Source organism: Hevea brasiliensis, chromosome 1 (genome assembly GCF_030052815.1).
Source record: "Hevea brasiliensis isolate MT/VB/25A 57/8 chromosome 1, ASM3005281v1, whole genome shotgun sequence".
In the NCBI taxonomy this organism is placed as follows: Eukaryota; Viridiplantae; Streptophyta; class Magnoliopsida; order Malpighiales; family Euphorbiaceae; genus Hevea; species Hevea brasiliensis.
The window spans coordinates 125,506,323-125,526,261 of record NC_079493.1 but is presented as its reverse complement, the minus strand read 5'-3'; the positions used below and the strand labels follow the sequence as shown (position 1 = coordinate 125,526,261).

Below are 19,939 nucleotides of genomic sequence, written 5' to 3'. Positions count from 1 at the left end.
CTGCGATGGAGAAAAGCAGGTTAATCTCAAAAAATATCATCCTGTGGCATGGAAAAATATTGAACAGGAGTGAGCGTTCGACTCAGAGAGTAAAATATCAATTTTAACCATAATCTCTATAACTATCTAAAGCTAATACACCTTGTAGAGTGAAATGCAACATCAGCAATAAGTTCACATCATAACAGCAAAAAGGTAATTTGGAGCACTCACACACCCAGTAATATCAATCATAATATATGGGAGCTGATCCCCTATACAGCTCTCTTAAATCCAACCTGTGCCAGCGAAGAACTCAAGTCGGACTTTCGCTTAATAAACCAAATCGGGGCCCCAGCGAAGAACTCAAGCCGTGACTACCCCGAAGGACCGGGTCCCAGCGAAGATCTCAAGCCGTGACTACCCGTCCTATCCATAGCCAACACCACGTCACACGCACGCCAACGCACGCACACTGCTCCAAATTACCACAACAACATACATGGCACTTTAACAGTTGTGAATGCAACATAAAACGTGCCTAGAGTTTAACTACATAGATATATGCATATAAGTGATGCATAGACATGCTTGAACATATAATAATATCGAAATTACAATTAAAATTAATATTTTACTCACAGACTTGACAGTGGTCACTGAGGCGGCTGGGCGGAGGAAGAAGGCTGTCACGGCTCACCTGACAATTTCATTATAATTATTTAATACAATTGACTCAATACAAACTAAGAAAAAGACCAAATACGTCCTAAGTCGTGTCGAAAATCCGACAGAGTCTCCCTTATACCTAGGACATACCCAACCTGCAAAATGGCTCAAAACGCACTTCTATATTCACAAATCATACACTCACAACTCAATCACATCACACAGCCCCTCCTAGGCCCATCCAAACAGTCCTCAATCACAATATGTAAATTTACAGTTTAGTCCTTATAATAGATCATTTTTGCAAAAACTACCCAAATAAGCTCTAAAAATTCTAAAACTTTGCCCCGCGGTCCTTAGCAATATTACTAGCCTATTGCAAAAAGAATCATAATTTTCTGAGCTACCACGAATATTTTATGGATTTTCAATCCCATTTAAGCACTAGAAAATTACGAAAAAGCAAGGTTCGGGTTTACCTTTGCCGATTCAGACTCCAGGACGCGCTCGGGACTTCTGACAATGGTGGGATAGCCAAAATCTCGATCCAATTCGGAGACCTTTTCGGTGGCCGGTGTGTCTGGTCGGAAACTCACAGACCTGGATAACTGTCGAATTTTCGCGAATTGAAGATACCTACACGAAGCCCACAACACGGGGGTTAGTACATAAATTTTACAGAATTTTCTAAACTCATTTAATGCTCGAAAAAATACTGCGAAGTTCTGTGGGACCCACCGAAAAACGGTGTATAAAAATTTCGAAATTTATATTGCCGCGAAATTCTCGACGAGTGGAGTGCTCTGGTACTCTCGGTTTTCTCGTGGGGTTCACGGTTTGCGAGAAATCTAGCCCAAAAGTGAAAATGGGCTAAAACTTCTCGGACAAAAATTGAACAAACCGCTCGATGGATTTTAGTGTTCTTGGTGTCTATGGAAAGCTCTCAATGTGTAGATGAGTTTAGACACAAGACCCGGCCCAATCGGTGGCCGGATGGGCCGGATTTCGGCCGAGAAGACGAAGCGGCGCTCTTGAGCGTCACGTCGCTTCGTGGGACATTTGCCGGCGTTCCAGGCGGCGGCCGGCGAGCTGGGGTGGCTGGGGAGGCGCGCCAGTGGGCTGGAGTGGCTGGGGAGGCGGCTGGCCAGCGAGGGGAGGTGAGAGGAGAGAGAAAATGGGAGAGAGAGAGAGAGAGAGAGAGAGAGAGGAAGGAGAACACGCGCCGGAGAGGAGAAGAAGAAGAAAAAGGAGCCTGCCCGATTCGGCTGGTTCGATCCGGTCTGGTTCGATTCAGCAGGTTCGATTCAGAATACAAAATTTTAAATTTTTACTCTGCCTTGAAACCGAAAACGAGGCCCAAAAATTTCAAAAAAATTCTAGAAAACTCAGAAAAATTCGTAGACTCCAAATATATTTTTAGTTTTGCCACGTGGTCTTTAAATTAATTTTTAAAAATCATCAAAGTTTTATATTTTTGGAAAATCAAACCCGATTTCGAAAATCCGAAGAATTTCAAATAATTTCCTAAAATCCAAATAAAATAAAATATCAATATTTATCCAAAAATAATAAATTTAAAAATTAGGGGTGTTACAATAAACCCTTTTCAATTCATTCTCCCATGTTTATGTGGAAGAATGAAGAATGAGTCCAAAATAATTTTTTTAATAATATTAAAATATTATTATTTTTTTATTTTCCGCCCATAATTTCAAATGATAATTTTCAAACTTCATAATTATATGGTTCAAAATAATTAACGTACGTAATTTTAACTATAAACCCTATTCAATTCATTCTCCCACGTTATGTGGAAGAATGAAGAATGAGTCCAAAATAATTTTTTTTAATAATATTAAAAAATTATCATTTTTTCATTTTCCACCCATAATTTCAAATGATAATTTTCAAACTTTATAATTATATGGTTCAAAATAATTAACGTACGTAACTTTGACTATAAACCCTTTTCAATTCATTCTCCCACGTTATGTGGAAGAATGAAGAATGAGTCCAAAATAATTTTTTTTAATAATATTAAAAAATTATCATTTTTTCATTTTCCACCCATAATTTCAAATGATAATTTTCAAACTTTATAATTATATGGTTCAAAATAATTAACGTACGTAACTTTGACTATAAACCCTTTTCAATTCATTCTCCCACGTTATGTGGAAGAATGAAGAATGAGTCCAAAATAATTTTTTTAATAATATTAAAACATTATTATTTTTTCATTTTCCACCCATAATTTCAAATGATAATTTTCAAACTTTATAATTATATGGTTCAAAATAATTAACGTACGTAACTTTGACTATAAACCCTTTTCAATTCATTCTCCCACGTTATGTGGAAGAATGAAGAATGAGTCCAAAATAATTTTTTTAATAATATTAAAACATTATTATTTTTCATTTTCCACCCATAATTTCAAATGATAATTTTCAAACTTTATAATTATATGGTTCAAAATAATTAACGTACGTAACTTTGACTATAAACCCTTTTCAATTCATTCTCCCACGTTATGTGGAAGAATGAAGAATGAGTCCAAAATAATTTTTTTAATAATATTAAAACATTATTATTTTTTCATTTTCCACCCATAATTTCAAATGATAATCGATTGTCTAGTTAAGAAATATTTAAAAATTCACGTAAGATAGGAGGAAATATGTTCATAATTCATAATAATTCCAAAATGCATATGCAATTATGATATAAATTCTTGGAGAATAAATAAAAATCAATGATTTTCCTTTTCTAGAATGTGCGTTGTTGGCATTGAAGGAAATTTATATATATGTATATATATAATATTAATTATTTTAATAATAAATTTTAAATTTTAATATAATAAATATTATAAAATAATATATGTTTTAAAAAAGTGAAGTATTCATCTTTGACTTATTGGACTTTCTAGTAGAGACAGTTGTAAGACGACATAGAAGATAGAGTTAATCACGGAATGAAGAGGACTCATAATTCAAAAAATCTAATTTTTATTAATTATATATATGTTAATTTAATAATATTAAAATTATCTCAATATTATAATTATTATGTCTTAGATTTAAATTAAAAAAATTATTTTGATATGATGATTAATTAAAAAATTATTATTTAATATTTAAATTTTACTTGTTTCCAAAAAAAAATTATATTTTAGAAGATAAGAATTAATTATGGAGTGATGAGCAATCTTAATTAAATTTTTTTTATTTTTATTTTTATTAATTAGATAAATTTTAATTTAATAATATTTAAATTATTTTTATAATTATACATATCAATTCTAATTAAAATAATTTTTTTAATATTTTCATATGATGTGATACACAAGACAATCAATATTTTAACAATATAATTATTTTATTTTATATTTTAATGAATGTATATTATTAAAACTGAATATGGAATAAAATTAGACATAAAAGATATAAATGCGCACGTTATTATATAATACTTTTATTAATTTTTTTACTATCTCTCTATACTTTGAATTATTCAAACAACTTTTACTTCTTAATTTTATCTTAATTTAATAATGCAAAAATTAAAATTTTAAATATTAAAAATTTTAAAATAAAATATAGTAATATATAATAAATTTTAAATATTTAATGATATGATTACTATAGTTAGATTTTTAATTTCACAATTAATTATAAATAAATATTGATTCTTAAAATTAAAAATCTGAATTATTCAATCAAAATATGCATAGAAAAATTATAAAAACTGAAAAAACTCCTAAGAATAAAATAATACAATAATTTATAAAATTTAAAATATTAAAAATTACAAGAAAGAAAAATAAGTAGTATATTTAACTTTCAGTATTTTATGATATAATTAAATATGATTAGATTTTTAAACTTTTAATTAATTATAAATAAATATTAATTTTTTAAACTTTAAAAAATCTTCATCCAATAAAAAAGTTTAAAAATTTCTAAAAAAGAAAATAATATATTAAACAAAGATAGAGTCAAATTTAAAATTTATTTTGGTTTTAGCTTTTATATATATATATATAGAGAGAGAGAGAGAGAGAGAGAAGTAAGTATAGAAGTACCGTTTGGATGTTCAGACACCCGATTAATAAAAAATTATTAAATTAATATATATATATATTTAAGTGTAAGTAAGATTTATTTGCCATTTGGGTAGGGGTGAGCAATTAATTTAAATCGAACCGAACCAAATCGAATCGAATTAAATTATAAAAACCGAACCTTAAATTTTAGAAACGAAACCGAACTGAATTGAAATTGGAGAAAAATCGAATCGAACCGAACCGCTTTATTTAGGTTCAGTTCGGTTTAAATCGATCGGTTTGATTTTTGATTGATTTTTTAATTTAGACTTGATTTTCAAGTTATTTGGTCTAATTTTAACTTTGATTTGAACCTAATAACCATTAATCAATGAAATTAAATAATTAATATATATAAAATTAAATATAATTCATAAATTTTTCATAAAAATAAATTAATTCAAAAATCGATTCGATTTGATTTAATTCGATTTGACTGTATAAATTACTATTTAGTTCGATTCGGTTTAACAGATTTTTTCTCTTCAAAACCGAACTGAACCTAAATAACCGAAATTTTTATAAATTAAAACCGAATCGAACTAATTAAATTTTAAAATTAAATCGATTGAATCGAATTAATTCGATTCGATTCAATTTTTCGATTTGAACCGAATTCTGCTCAGCCTTACGTTTGGGGGTACACATCATATTCCAATAAAGTCGATGGACTCAATGATGTAAGGTGTTCAAACTTTCCAATAAGATGTCGGGGAATCTGGCTTTATATGCAAGCTTGCAAGGCACCTGAGGTCCACAAGCAGAGCCATATTCGCAGCAAGTATGAGCCCCAGTAGAGAAATAGATCAAGAAGAGGAAGCATGTCTAGATGCCACAGTATTTTCTCTCTCTCATGTCTTTCCTTTGGTTCTTCGCACAGCTGTCGAGCTAAATCTCTTTGAGATTATAGCCAAAGCTGGCCATGGAGCCCATGTTTCTGCCTCTGAAATTGCCTCTCAGCTTCCCACAACAAATCCTGATGCCCCTTCTGTGCTTGATCGTATCCTGCGTCTCTTCGCCACTCATTCTCTCCTCTCTTACTCCTCACGGACGCTCGACGACGGCAGGATTGAAAAACTTTATGGCCTGACACCTGCCTCTAAATTCTTTATTGGCACTGTAGAAGAAGGCAACTTCTCTCCCTTATATACCTTAGCCTGCCACAGAGTCAATTTGGAGGTTTGGTATGGAAAATATAACCCTTTATTTGCTTTGATTTTTCTTTTCTTTATTTGACTATGACTATGACTGAAACTCGACACTTGACAGTAGGAGACTACCAGTTCATAGTCATGCAGGTAATTTCAACTATTGTGTTGATTTTGGTGTTATAGGTTACATATGAAGGACCTAATTCTTGAAGGTGGAAATCTGTTCAAGAAAGTTCATGGGATGTCTCTATACGAGTACACGAATAAAGATCCAGAATTCAACACCATCTTCAACCAGGCAATGGCTGGTAACTCTACGCTTATTATGAATGGAATTCTAGCGATTTACAAAGGATTCGAGGGACTCACTTCACTGGTTGATGTTGGTGGTGGCACTGGCAGGACTCTCAATATGATCATCTCCAAGTACCCTTCCATCAGAGGCATCAACTATGATCTCCCTCATGTGATCCAAACTGCACCACCTTATCCTGGTATAATGATCTAAAATTTATATGATCATAGATTTTTTTTGTCTTATATTACCTTTAATGCTGATATTCAGTTGATTGATGAAAATTAACTTTCTTTTACGTGCAGGACTCCAGCATGTAGGAGGAAATATGCTCACAAGCATTCCAAAAGGAGAAGCAATTATGATAAAGGTAACTATAAGGCAAATACCATCATTATTAATGACTGCAGAAACGCAAAGATTACACGAGCTAATTATATAAATCTATACAGGATACATTTCACAATTGGAGTGATGAAAATGTGGTGAAAATATTGAAGAACATTTATGAAGTGCTGCCAAATAATGGGAAACTTATAGTGATAAATGCAGTATTGCCAGAAGAACCAGAGACAAGCAAGGCTTCTCAAAATGTTTCAGCATTTGATAACATGATGTTAACGATATTCTCAGCGAAAGAAAGGACTACAAGAGAATTTGAGGCCTTGATTAGAGCAGCTGGGTTCATAAACTTCAAAGTTGCTTGTGTTGGTTATGGAATCTGGGCTGTCATGGAATCCTACAAGTAATTTATAAGTTGCAAGAGTCGTAATGGTTATGGTAAATCCTATGTGAGATTTACTATAATAATAATAATAATAATAATAATAATAATAATAATAATAATAATAAATTTTATACTAATTTCACTATAATTAATAATAAAAACATATTATTATATATACAATAATTACGTGCACTGTATAAAAGTCTCTCTTTGTTCTATTCTTGAGAGGCCCTCTTAGCTAATTAAATAAATCCCATTCCAAGAAAGATGGTTATCTTTCTTTTTCCTCAATTAATAATTATTTCCCTTTTGCACGTGCATGGAATTTCTTTTTAAAATTTGAAGAAAAGGAAAAAAAATTTCTATACTTTCTAGTTTTACCTGAAGTGTAATTCAAAAAATAGAATAAATGGAAACGTCTTTATTAAAAAAAATTAAGAATAAATTTGGGCTTAACGTGCTATTTTTTATTATAGAATAATATTTTAATAAAATATTTTAATAATTTTACTTAACTTAAAGGAATGTAGAAATTAATTTCACTCTTAAATAGTTGTATCAGTGTTGTATCATAAAAGTCTTTAAATTTTTTATTTAGGGTTTTTAAATTTTTTATTTAAGTATCATTAAAATTTATGCCACATACTATTACAAGTTTATATGTTAATTTATGGTTAAATTTCAATTTTCGTCCGTCAACTTGTGTAGCACATATTCTCAACTTTAATTTACATAAAAACTATTAAATTTTAATTTAATAAATCAATGATTTTTAATACAAAATGAGTTCAATAATATTTTAAGATTGGATATATTATTTTGCTAATATAAAAAAAGATTAAAAACTATAATAACATTGATCTATACAGAAAAAATTACTTAATTAGAGTTTAATATTATTAAAATAAAATAAAATAATATATATTGTTGGATTTTTTTCTTATATTAAAACAAAATCAAATAAATTAAGATAAAATAAAATTGAATCCTTTAAACATTAAAATAGAATTAAAAAGTCATATAAATAACATAATATTATTAATTTTTCTTTAAGAAAATAATAATATAATTTTTAATAAGATAAATTAAATAAATAATTACTTATCAATACTTACAAAAATATTAGAGGATTTTTTCAAATATGATTTTTATTTTAAAAAAATTGAAAATAAATGAAATTTTAAACTAAATTTAAAATTTTGAAAGAAAAAATATATAAAAATAATTTATTATTCATTATTTTTTTAAAAAAAAATCAAAGAAAAAAAATTAAAAAGAAGTTTTAAAATTTTTGTGACATAAATCGATAATTGTGATGCACCAATTTTTCTTCACAAGGTTGAGGTACTTTTTGGTTAGTAGTTTTATAGTTTTTATTTATTTATCTATTAGTTTAATTATTAGAACTTCGCTATAATACAAGTGTATATATGTATTGTATTAATTAATAAAAATTAAATGATTTATATATGCTAGGTATCAGGATTAAGTTGGGCTCCCTAATTATAAATTTTTGAAAGTTATTAAGTTTACCCAAATTAATTTATAATATTTTAATTTATTTTATTTTGCATGTTGAGTCTTAATTTTGGTGAGATTATGAGTTTGGAAGCAATAAGATTTACTATGAATTTCGTGGATTTTATGCTGATCCAAATTCTAATAACTATTCGGCTCATAGAATTGGATAGTGACAACTATAATAATATCAAACTATAAAAAAAAATATTAGAATATCGTTAAAATAAAGTAAAATAATATATACTGGATTTTTTCTTATATTAAAAAAATCGAAGAAATTAAGATAAAATAAATTTAAATCCTGTATATATTAATCTAAAATTGAATTAAGAAGTCAAATAAAAATAATATGATGGGTGTCGAATCCATCAGAAATTAAATTTACTCAAATTATCAATTATGAAATATTTTTTGCAATAAGTGGTAAGTTCAGGTCGAACCCTAGAGACTGAATTATTAAATTTTGTGCACTTGTGTAATAGAAAACGAAAGCAACAAAGATTGGGGGGGGGGGGGGGGGAGAGGGGGGTTTGTAACACAAAATCATAAGAAATCAGAAATTCAAGAACTAAATATGAAAATCTCAATTTAAACAAACTTCAGTCTAAGGTAATTCTCATTCCAATGCATTGATTTGATCATAGACAAAAGAAATACAATTATCTCTTATTGAATACTTAACGTAGATTTACCAAATAGCGAGGTAAATCTCTGACTTCCCTATACTCATCAATTCGAGCCCAGCACCCTTATTGACTTTAATTATTAACTGAGTTGGTATTAAGCAATCCTCATCAAATTAATAACTGCTTTAAGAAAAGGAAGTAGTTAAGCTGAACAACAATTTATGAAACATAAATCATTTAATCCACCCTATTGTTTCTTTAGGTTATTATTGAAAACTGGGATCATAATTAATAAAACCTAATTGCTACTCATATTCAATCTAACACAACAATTACGGATTCTGAAGATGAACTAGCAATTGATCTCATCAAACAATCAACTAATAGGCCTTTTTAGCAAATCATTCAATAGATCAAAGACAAATAAATCAGAAAATAATAAATATGCAAAAAAACATAAATTAAATTAAGAACTTGGTCTTACAAATCAAGCAAAAGAACTTGAATCCCTTGAACTGAATTAAAAACTTAGCCACTCATGTTCATGGCTTACAGAAAAATAAAATAAAGAAATCTAAAAGAAAGAGAATGGAGAGGTTGCTGAATTGTGTTGGAGGCGTCTGAATTGGATTTTGAGTCGGCTGCTATCTCCTCTATTTATAATAAATGGTCTAGGGTTAGGTTTTTTTAGAGTCTCTGTCAAAAATTGCAACTGGAGCAAAATTAGGAAACTGATTGTCGACGGATACATGGCCTGTGTATCACTACACGGCCCAGGGCCGTGTAACTTACTGGAGCTGAGTGGGTCTATTTTGTATCGGCACAGAAAGTTACACGGGTCTCCAAGATTTACAAGGGTCAAGGGTCAAATTACACAGCCCATGTACTTTGTTTCTTTCTCGGTTCTCTGGATTCCTTATGGCAGAATGTTACACGGGTCTGTGGTTGTGCTTACACGCCTTGTGTATTTTGTATCAACAGCGCTTCTTAATCCTTCGACCTTTCCAAGTTTCCTTCCACACTTCTATGCTCTGAGACTTCACCAAAACCCTAAAAAATACAGCAAGAGTCAAATTTCTCCATTTAACACAATTATTTCAATAACTCTCTAAACATATGCCTGATAGATAACTATACTTAACAAACTGAATTAAACATAAAAATACATTAAAAACACTAAATATGCTGAAAGTAAAATTAATAAATTATGCACTTATCAAATTTTCCTACACTTATTCCATGCTTGTCCTCAAGCATGACTTAAATTCTCAATCAACTCTATTTAGAAGTTCCTTAACATAACTTCACCCTATCATAAAATTCTTTAACAAAAGATTAAAAGTTTGAAAGAAGAGTCAAGTAAGGTAATAACAATCACAACAAATTCCATTAACACCATACCAATATATCAATAGTTTTCCAACAGAAAACAAAAGGCTTGAAATCAATTAAGCTCACACAATTAAAGTTCCATAAAATTTTAAGTCAATGCATACCAAAACACAAGGTTAATTTATCAAGGCACAATAATTATAGCTCTTTGCAAATCTTAGGGGAGATAGAAATTGTTTATATATATATATATATATTTGAAAGTGGTACTTCTCTCTTGTCACAGTTTTTTTTTTTCTTTATTTTAACCGTCACCTTCAGAAAAGTACCTTGCTCATATCCTAGCTAGCTTTTGGCCTGAGAATCGACATGGGGTTCATGAAGACCCCTGGTTAGTTTGCTTAACTAAAATAGCGGAGCAATTTTCAAGTTCAATCTTTTATTTCCCCTAATTTATGCATCTACATATTATAAAGTATCCTGATAGATTAAACAAAGTTCTGAAATATGCATGACACTAGCTTAAAGCACACATAACTAATCATTTCACCATTAAATCAAGCCTGAATAATTTATGCAGAAAAAATTACTCTATGATATGGAGAAGAGGAAAAATCCATCATTAAAGTTACTATTATCTTGCCTAAAATCTCAAAAATTCAATCTAAAATAGAAAAGAGCCATTTCAAGGACAAAACACTTCTCTCCAAGAGTTAATATAGAATTATGAATCAAGCTTATAAGAACAAATTTTTTTACTATTATTATTATTATTTTTTTTTTTTTAAGCAATAAATTTCCCCTCCCCCATATTTAAAACTTACATTGTCCCCAATGTAAAGCCCAAATACAAAAGAAAAGGAAAAAATGCTAGAAAATAAAATAAGATAAACGAAAGAAAACAAATCTGATTGTGGCTAACAAGCCACCCATGGGTTGCCTCCCAAGAAGTGCCTTTGTTTAACGTCATTAGCTCGACATGGAAAAACTCCTTAATCCACTGAATGCTCCTGAAATCCCTCATAAAATGGCTTAAGTTCATGACCGTTAACTTTAAACACTTTGTTAGTTCCTAAACTTTGAATTTCAACTGCACCATAAGGAAACACATTAGTAACAACAAAGGGTCAAATCCAACGAGAATGCAACTTACCAAGCATCAGCTTCAATATGGAATTATACGATAAAACTTTTTGCCCAATCACAAACTGCTTCCTTATTTTGTCATGGAATGCCTTTGTCTTTTCTTTATAGATCCTAGAATTCTCATAAGCCTTAAGGCGAATTTCCTCTAATTCATGCAAATGTGATTTTCTTTCTAACTCATCCTCAAAAACATCCTACACAAATGTATCAACAACATCAATAGAAAAGACAGAAAAGACAGAATGATCACCAGCAGGATACTTCATGGAATTAAAGATATTAAATTTGACAGTCTCTCCATCAAACTCCATAGTTAAGGTACCCTCATCCACATCAATTTTTGTCTTGGCAGTTTTTAGGAAAGGTCTTCCAAACAAAATCAAAGCTGAATTTGATGAGAGAGCACTATCATCCTCCATATCCAGAATGTAAAAATCGACAGGAAAAATCAATCCTCCAACCTGCACCAATACATCCTCAACTACTCCCAATGGGTAAGCATTAGAATGATCAGTTAACTGAAAAATGACATTTCTTTCAAAGGACCCAAATTTAAAGTTTGAAAAACTGAATTTGACATAACATTAATGGATGCTCCTAAATCTGTCATTGCATTTTCAAATTTAGAATCACCTATTCTGCAGGGAATATAAAACGAACCTGGATCCTTACACTTAGGGGATAATTTTCGCTAAATTAATGCCGACACATTTTTCTCCACACTGATCTTCTCATTATTCCTTAACTTGCATTTTGTAGTGCATAATTCCTTAAGGAATTTAGCATACCCGGGGATTTGTTTGATCGCATCAAGTAAAGGTATATTAACCTCTACATTCCTGAAAGTCTCCAAAATTTCTTTCTCTTGTTCTTCTTTCTTACTTTTAGCCAACCTGCATGGGAATGGAGGAAGAACAGAATTATTAACCTTATCCACATTAGGTTCAGTATTTACCTCAATTTCCAGAACTTCAGACTCTTTTGGCTCTTTTGCTCCTTGCTTTTTCTTTTTCATTGGCTCATGTGGACTCTGGTTATCAACTTCTTTCCCACTCCACAACAGTATCGCACTCGCATTTTCTCTGGGGTTCATGACTGTTTGTAATGGAAGCTTTCCAGAACCTTGAGCTTCCAGCTTACTCACAGATGAGGCTAACTGACCAATCTGCATCTCTATGTTTTGAATGCTATTTCTGGTCTCCTGTTGAAACTGTTGGGTATTGTTAGCCAAAGCCTTAACAATTTCATCAAGTGACATACTTTGATTTGAGGGAGGCAGAGGTGGAGGTGGAGGTGGAGGTGGTTGATTCACTTGTAGTCTTTGTTGCTAGTATCAGTTTTGCACTAGTTGGTTCCCATAACTCTAATTGGGATGATCTGGCCATCCTGGATTATAAGTATTAGAAAAGAGATCATACCTGTGTTGTGGTTGTCCATAATTTTCTCCTGCATTAACATGTTGCATTGATTCATCCTCTTGTAACGCAGGACACATATCAGTAACATGACCTGAACTTGAACAAATTCCACATACCTTAACAGTTTGCATGTTCCCTGCAGCCAACTGCCTCACCAAAGAAGTTAAATCAGAAATTTGTTTTTCAAGGTTAGATGTACTTATCTCATTAACCTTCTTAGGTGCGTGATCCATTCTCATTCCAAACTGCTGAGAATTTTCTGCCATGTTAGCAATCAGCCTCCTTGCTTCATCTGATGTCTTGTCAACCAAAGCTCCTCCACTAGAATAAGTAATTTTATCACATAATCATTGAATTTATTGTCTAATAAATAGAAAGTCAAACAAAACATTAAAAATGTTAAATGTGTAATAATGCTATATTTAAAGACTTCAAGTATTAAAAAAAAATTTAAGTTTAAGAGTTTAAGTGTGCATAAAATTAATTTTAAATGAACTATTATTTTAAAATAATAATATATAATTATTATAATAAATAATAACTACAAATTTTTATGCTAAAAAATAAATTTTTAGCTTTATTGTTTAATTTATTTTCATAATTAATGGTAATATTAAATTTAATAAAATTATGATTCTCAAATTTAGAGGGAAATTTTTAATAATTAAAATATAAAAATTACAAATTTTTTTTGATATAAAATTGCTTATCATATCATAAAAAATTTAGGGTTAGGTTCCTCTCACTAGTAATATAGATTTATCCCTACTATTAATTTAACACTATAATTAAATAATAAAAAATATTTTCATATAATTTTTTTATAAAATAATTTTTCATATAAATAAAAAATATTTTCATATAATTTTTTTATAAAATAATTTTTCATATATAAATTATTTAAAAAAAAAATAAACGGAGCTTGTATCAACGCTTTATATTGGCTTAAAAAATTTTCAAACTTCATAATTATGTGGCTCAAAACAATTAACGTACGTAATTTTGACTATAAACCCTTTTCAATTCATTCTCCCACGTTATGTGGAAGAATGAAGAATGAGTCCAAAATAATTTTTTTAATAATATTAAAACATTATTATTTTTCGTTTTCCACCCATAATTTCAAATGATAACCGATTGTCTAGTTAAGAAATATTTAAAAAATCACGTAAGATAGGAGGAAATATGTTCATAATTCATAATAATTCCAAAATGCATATGCAATTATGATATAAATTCTTGGAGAATAAATAAAAAATCAATGATTTTTCTTTTCTAGAATATGCATTGTTGGCATTGAAGGAAATTTATATATATGTATATATATAATATTAATTATTTTAATAATAAAATTTAAATTTTAATATAATAAATATTATAAAATAATATATGTTTTAAAAAAGTGAAGTATTCATCTTTGACTTATTGGACTTTCTACAAGAGATAGTTGTAAGATGACATAGAAGATAGAGTTAATCATGGAATGAAGAGGACTCATAATTCAAAAAATCTAATTTTTATTAATTATATATATGTTAATTTAATAATATTAAAATTATCTCAATATTATAATTATTATGTCTTAGATTTAAGTTAAAAAAATTATTTTGATATGATGATTAATTAAAAAATTATTATTTAATATTTAAATTTTACTTGTTTCCAAAAAAAAAATTCTATTTTAGAAGATAAGAATTAATTATGGAATGATGAGCAATCTCAATTAAAAATTTTTTATTTTTATTAATTAGATAAATTTTAATTTAATAATATTTAAATTATTTTTATAATTATACATATCAATTATAATTAAAATAATTTTTTTAATATTTTCATATGATGTGATACACAAGACAATCAATATTTTAATAATATAATTATTTTATTTTATATTTTAATGAATGTATATTATTAAAACTGAATATGGAATAAAATTAGGCATAAAAGATATAAATGCGCACGTTATTATATAATACTTTTATTAAATTTTTTACTATCTCTCTATACTTTGAACTATTCAAATAACTTTTACTTCTTAATTTTATCTTAATTTAATAATGCAAAAATTAAAATTTTAAATATTAAAAATTTTAAAATAAAATATAGTAATATATAATAAATTTTAAATATTTAATGATATGATTACTATAGTTAGATTTTTAAATTCACAATTAATTATAAATAAATATTGATTCTTAAACTTAAAAATCTTAATTATTCAATCAAAATATGCATAGAAAAATTAGAAAAACTGAAAAAACTCCTAAGAATAAAATAATAGAATAATTTATAAAATTTTAAATATTAAAAATTACAAGAAAGAAAAATAAGTAGTATATTTAACTTTCAGTATTTTATGATATAATTAAATATGATTAGATTTTTAAACTTGTAATTAATTATAAATAAATATTAATTTTTTAAACTTTAAAAAATCTTCATCCAATAAAAAAGTTTAAAAATTTATAAAAAAGAAAATAATATATTAAACAAAGATAGAGTCAAATTTAAAATTTATTTTGGTTTTAGCTTTATTATATATATATATAGAGAGAGAGAGAGAGAGTGAGAGAGGGATTATATATATAAAATTAAAAATAATTTTTAATTTGAATAATTAAAATGTTACCTTTTCATTAACATAGTAAATTAAATAATAAAAAATTCATAAAAAATTAAAATTCTGTAAAATAAATAAAATAGTTGTTTGCGTCAATACGATACCCATAAAATAATTGAATTGATTTAATTTAAAAGACTAATATGAATATAGTCATAATAAAGTTTGTACTAAATTGTTGGGAACCTAATTCTTCCAAAGAAATTGTAAGGGGAAGAATTTGAGGGTAAATGGAATGAGGGTAGTATAAAAGTATCGTTAAAGCAGCAAATACTCGGATGTTCAGACACCCAATTAATAAAAAATTATTAAATTAATTAATTAATTATATATATATATATTTATTTATTTATTTATATTTATATTTAAGCGTAAGTAAGATTTATTTGCCATTTTGGGTAATAAAGTCGATGGACTCAATGATGTAAGGTGTTCAAACTTTCCAATAAGATGTCGGTCAAAAAAATTTACTATAATCTTTGAAAAGTAAAATAAAATAATTATCTAAAATAAAATAAATGACGGCCACTCGACGGGGAATCTGGCTTTATATGCAAGCTTGCAAGGCACCTGATGTCCATAAGCAGAGCCATATTCGCAGCAAGTATGAGCCCCAGTAGAGAAATAGATCAAGAAGAGGAAGCATGTCTAGATGCCACAGTATTTTCTGTCTCTCATGTCTTTCCTTTGGTTCTTCGCACAGCTGTCGAGCTAAATCTCTTTGAGATTATAGCCAAAGCTGGCCATGGAGCCCATGTTTCTGCCTCTGAAATTGCCTCTCAGCTTCCCACAGCAAATCCTGATGCCCCTTCTGTGCTTGATCGTATCCTGCGTCTCTTCGCCACTCATTCTCTCCTCTCTTACTCCTCACGGACCCTCGACGACGGCAGGATTGAAAAACTTTATGGCCTGACACCTGCCTCTAAATTCTTTATTGGCACTGTAGAAGAAGGCAACATCTCTCCCTTGTATACCTTTGCCAGCCACAGAGTCAATTTGGAGGTTTGGTATGGAAAATATAACCCTTTATTTGCTTTGATTTTTCTTTTCTTTATTTGACTATGACTATGACTGAAACTCGACACTTGACAGTAGGAGACTACCAGTTCATAGTCATGCAGGTAATTTCAACTATTGTGTTGATTTTGGTGTTATAGGTTACATATGAAGGACCTAATTCTTGAAGGTGGAAATCTGTTCAAGAAAGTTCATGGGATGTCTCTATTCGAGTACACGAATAAAGATCCAGAATTCAACACCATCTTCAACCAGGCAATGGCTGGTAGCTCTACGCTTATTATGAATGGAATTCTAGCGATTTACAAAGGATTCGAGGGACTCACTTCACTGGTTGATGTTGGTGGTGGCACTGGCAGGACTCTCAATATGATCATCTCCAAGTACCCTTCCATCAGAGGCATCAACTATGATCTCCCTCATGTGATCCAAACTGCACCACCTTATCCTGGTATAATGATCTAAAATTTATATGATCATAGATTTTTTTTTTTTTTCTTATATTACCTTGAATACTGATATTCAGTTGATTAATGAAAATTAACTTTCTTTTACGTGCAGGACTCCAGCATGTAGGAGGAAATATGCTCACAAGCATTCCAAAAGGAGAAGCAATTATGATAAAGGTGACTATAAGGCAAATACCATCATTATTAATGACTGCAGAAACACAAAGATTACACGAGCTAATTATATAAATCTATACAGGATACATTTCACAATTGGAGTGATGAAAATGTGGTGAAAATATTGAAGAACATTTATGAAGTGCTGCCAAATAATGGGAAACTTATAGTGATGAATGCAGTATTGCCAGAAGAACCAGAGACAAGCAAGGCTTCTCAAAATGTTTCAGCATTTGATAACATGATGTTAACGATACCCTCAGGGAAAGAAAGGACCACAAGAGAATTTGAGGCCTTGATTAGAGCAGCTGGGTTCATAAACTTCAAAGTTGCTTGTGTTGGTTATGGAATCTGGGCTGTCATGGAATCCTACAAGTAATTTTTAAGTTGCAAGAGTCGTAATGGTTATGGTAAATCCTATGTGAGATTTACTATAATAATAATAATAATAATAAATTTTATACTAATTTCACTATAATTAATAATAAAAACATATTATTATATATACAATAATTACGTGCACTGTATAAAAGTCTCTCTTTGTTCTATTCTTGAGAGGCCCTCTTAGCTAATTAAATAAATCCCATTCCAAGAAAGATGGTTATCTTTCTTTTTCCTCAATTAATAATTATTTCCCTTTTGCATGTGCATGGAATTTCTTTTTAAAATTTCAAGGAAAGGAAAAAAAAAATTCTATACTTTCTAGTTTTACCTGAAGTGTAATTCAAAAAAATAGAATAAATTGAAACGTCTTTATTAAAAAAAAAATTAAGAATAAATTTGGACTTAACGTGCTATTTTTTATTATAGAATAATATTTTAATAAAATATTTTAATAATTTTACTTAACTTAAAGGAATGTAGAAATTAATTTCACTCTTAAATAGTTGCATTAGTATTGTATCATAAAAGTCTTTAAATTTTTTATTTAAGTATCATTAAAATTTATGCCACATGCTATTACAGGTTTACATACTAATTTATGGTTAAATTTCAATTTTCGTCCGTCAAACTTGTGTAGCATATATTCTCAACTTTAATTTACATAAAAAATATTAAATTTTAATTTAATAAATAAATAATTTTTAATACAAAATGCGTTCAATTATATTTTAAGATTGGATATATTATTTTGCTAATATAAAAAAAATTAAAAACTATAATAACATTGATCTATACAGAAAAAAAAATACTTAATTAGAGTTTAATATTATTAAAATAAAATAAAATAATATATATTGTTGGATTTTTTCTTATATTAAAACAAAATCAAATAAATTAAGATAAAATAAAATTGAATCCTTTAATCATTAAAATCGAATTAAAAAGTCATATAAATAAAATAATATTATTAATTTTTCTTTAAGAAAATAATAATATAATTTTTAATAAGATAAATTAAATAAATAATTGCTTATCAATACTTACAAAAATATTAGAGAATTTTTTCAAATATGATTTTTATTTTAAAAAAATTGAAAATAAATGAAATTTTAAACTAAATTTAAAATTTTGAAAAAAAAATATAAAAATAATTTATTATTCATTATTTTTTTAAAAAAATCAAAGAAAAAAATTAAAAAGAAGTTTTAAATTTTTTGTGACATAAATCGATAATTGTGATGCACTAATTTTTCTTCGGAGGTTATGGTACTTTTTGGTTAGTAATTTTATAGTTTTTATTTATTTATCTATTAATTTAATTATTAGAACTTCGTTATAATACCGGTGTATATATGTATTGTATTAATTAATAAAAATTAAATGATTTTTACACGTTAGATATCAAGATTAAGTTGGGTTCCCTAATTATAAATTTCTGAAAGTTATTAAGTTAAATTTGCCTAAATTAATTTATAATATTTTAATTTATTTTATTTTATATGTTGGGCTTTAATTTTGGTGAGATCATGAGTTTAAAAGCAGTAAGGTTTATTATGAATTTTGTGGACTTTATGTTAATCCAATTTCTAATAACTATTCGGCCCATAGAATTGGATAGTGACAACTATAATAATATCAAACTATAAAACAAAAAATCTAGAATATCGTTAAAATAAAGTAAAATAATATATATTGGATTTTTTTCTTATATTAAAATAAAATCCAAGAAATTAAGATAAAATAAATTTAAATCCTGTATATACTAATCTAAATCGAATTAAAAAGTCACAAATAAAAATATTATTATTCATTTTTCTTTAATATAATTATAATAATAAAAAAATTTTTAATAAGATAAATTAAACAAATAATTACTTATTAATACTTACAAAAATATTTGAAGATTTTTTTAAAATATGATTTTTATTTTAAAAAATTGAAAATAAATAAAATTTTAAATTAACTATAAAATTTTGAAAGAAAAATTATATAATAATAATAATAATAATAATAATAATAATAATAATAATAATTTATTATTTATTATGAATTTTTCTAAAAAAAATTTAGAGAAAAAATATATTAAAATGAAGTTTTATTTTGTGATGCAAATCACATTTGAGGACAATTGTGATGCACCCATTTAAATTGATTAATTGATGAGTAAAATTAGGCCACAACTTAATTGACAAAACCATTATTATCAGGTAATCAGTATCTTAATGATATTAAAATTAAAATTTAGAGATTTTTATAATACAAATTTAAATTAAGGGACAATAAAATTACTTAAATTGAGAGACTATTTTTAAAATTTATT

At 27.8% G+C, this 19,939-nt stretch overlaps 2 protein-coding genes across 2 annotated transcripts; both read left to right on the top strand.

Annotated features, from left to right (window-relative positions):
- The first annotated feature begins 5,539 nt into the window (after positions 1–5,539).
- LOC131169345 (caffeic acid 3-O-methyltransferase-like) lies at positions 5,540–7,027 on the top strand. Its single transcript, XM_058128564.1, has 4 exons — positions 5,540–5,940; positions 6,091–6,401; positions 6,508–6,572; positions 6,655–7,027. Exons 1-4 carry the CDS (start codon positions 5,540–5,542, stop codon positions 6,949–6,951), a joined length of 1,074 nt encoding a protein of 357 aa, XP_057984547.1. The 3' UTR covers positions 6,952–7,027.
- Positions 7,028–16,192: 9,165 nt separating this feature from the next.
- On the top strand, positions 16,193–17,614 carry LOC131182366 (caffeic acid 3-O-methyltransferase-like). Its single transcript, XM_058151753.1, has 4 exons — positions 16,193–16,599; positions 16,750–17,060; positions 17,171–17,235; positions 17,318–17,614. Exons 1-4 carry the CDS (start codon positions 16,199–16,201, stop codon positions 17,612–17,614), a joined length of 1,074 nt encoding a protein of 357 aa, XP_058007736.1. The 5' UTR covers positions 16,193–16,198.
- The last annotated feature ends 2,325 nt before the right edge of the window (positions 17,615–19,939 follow it).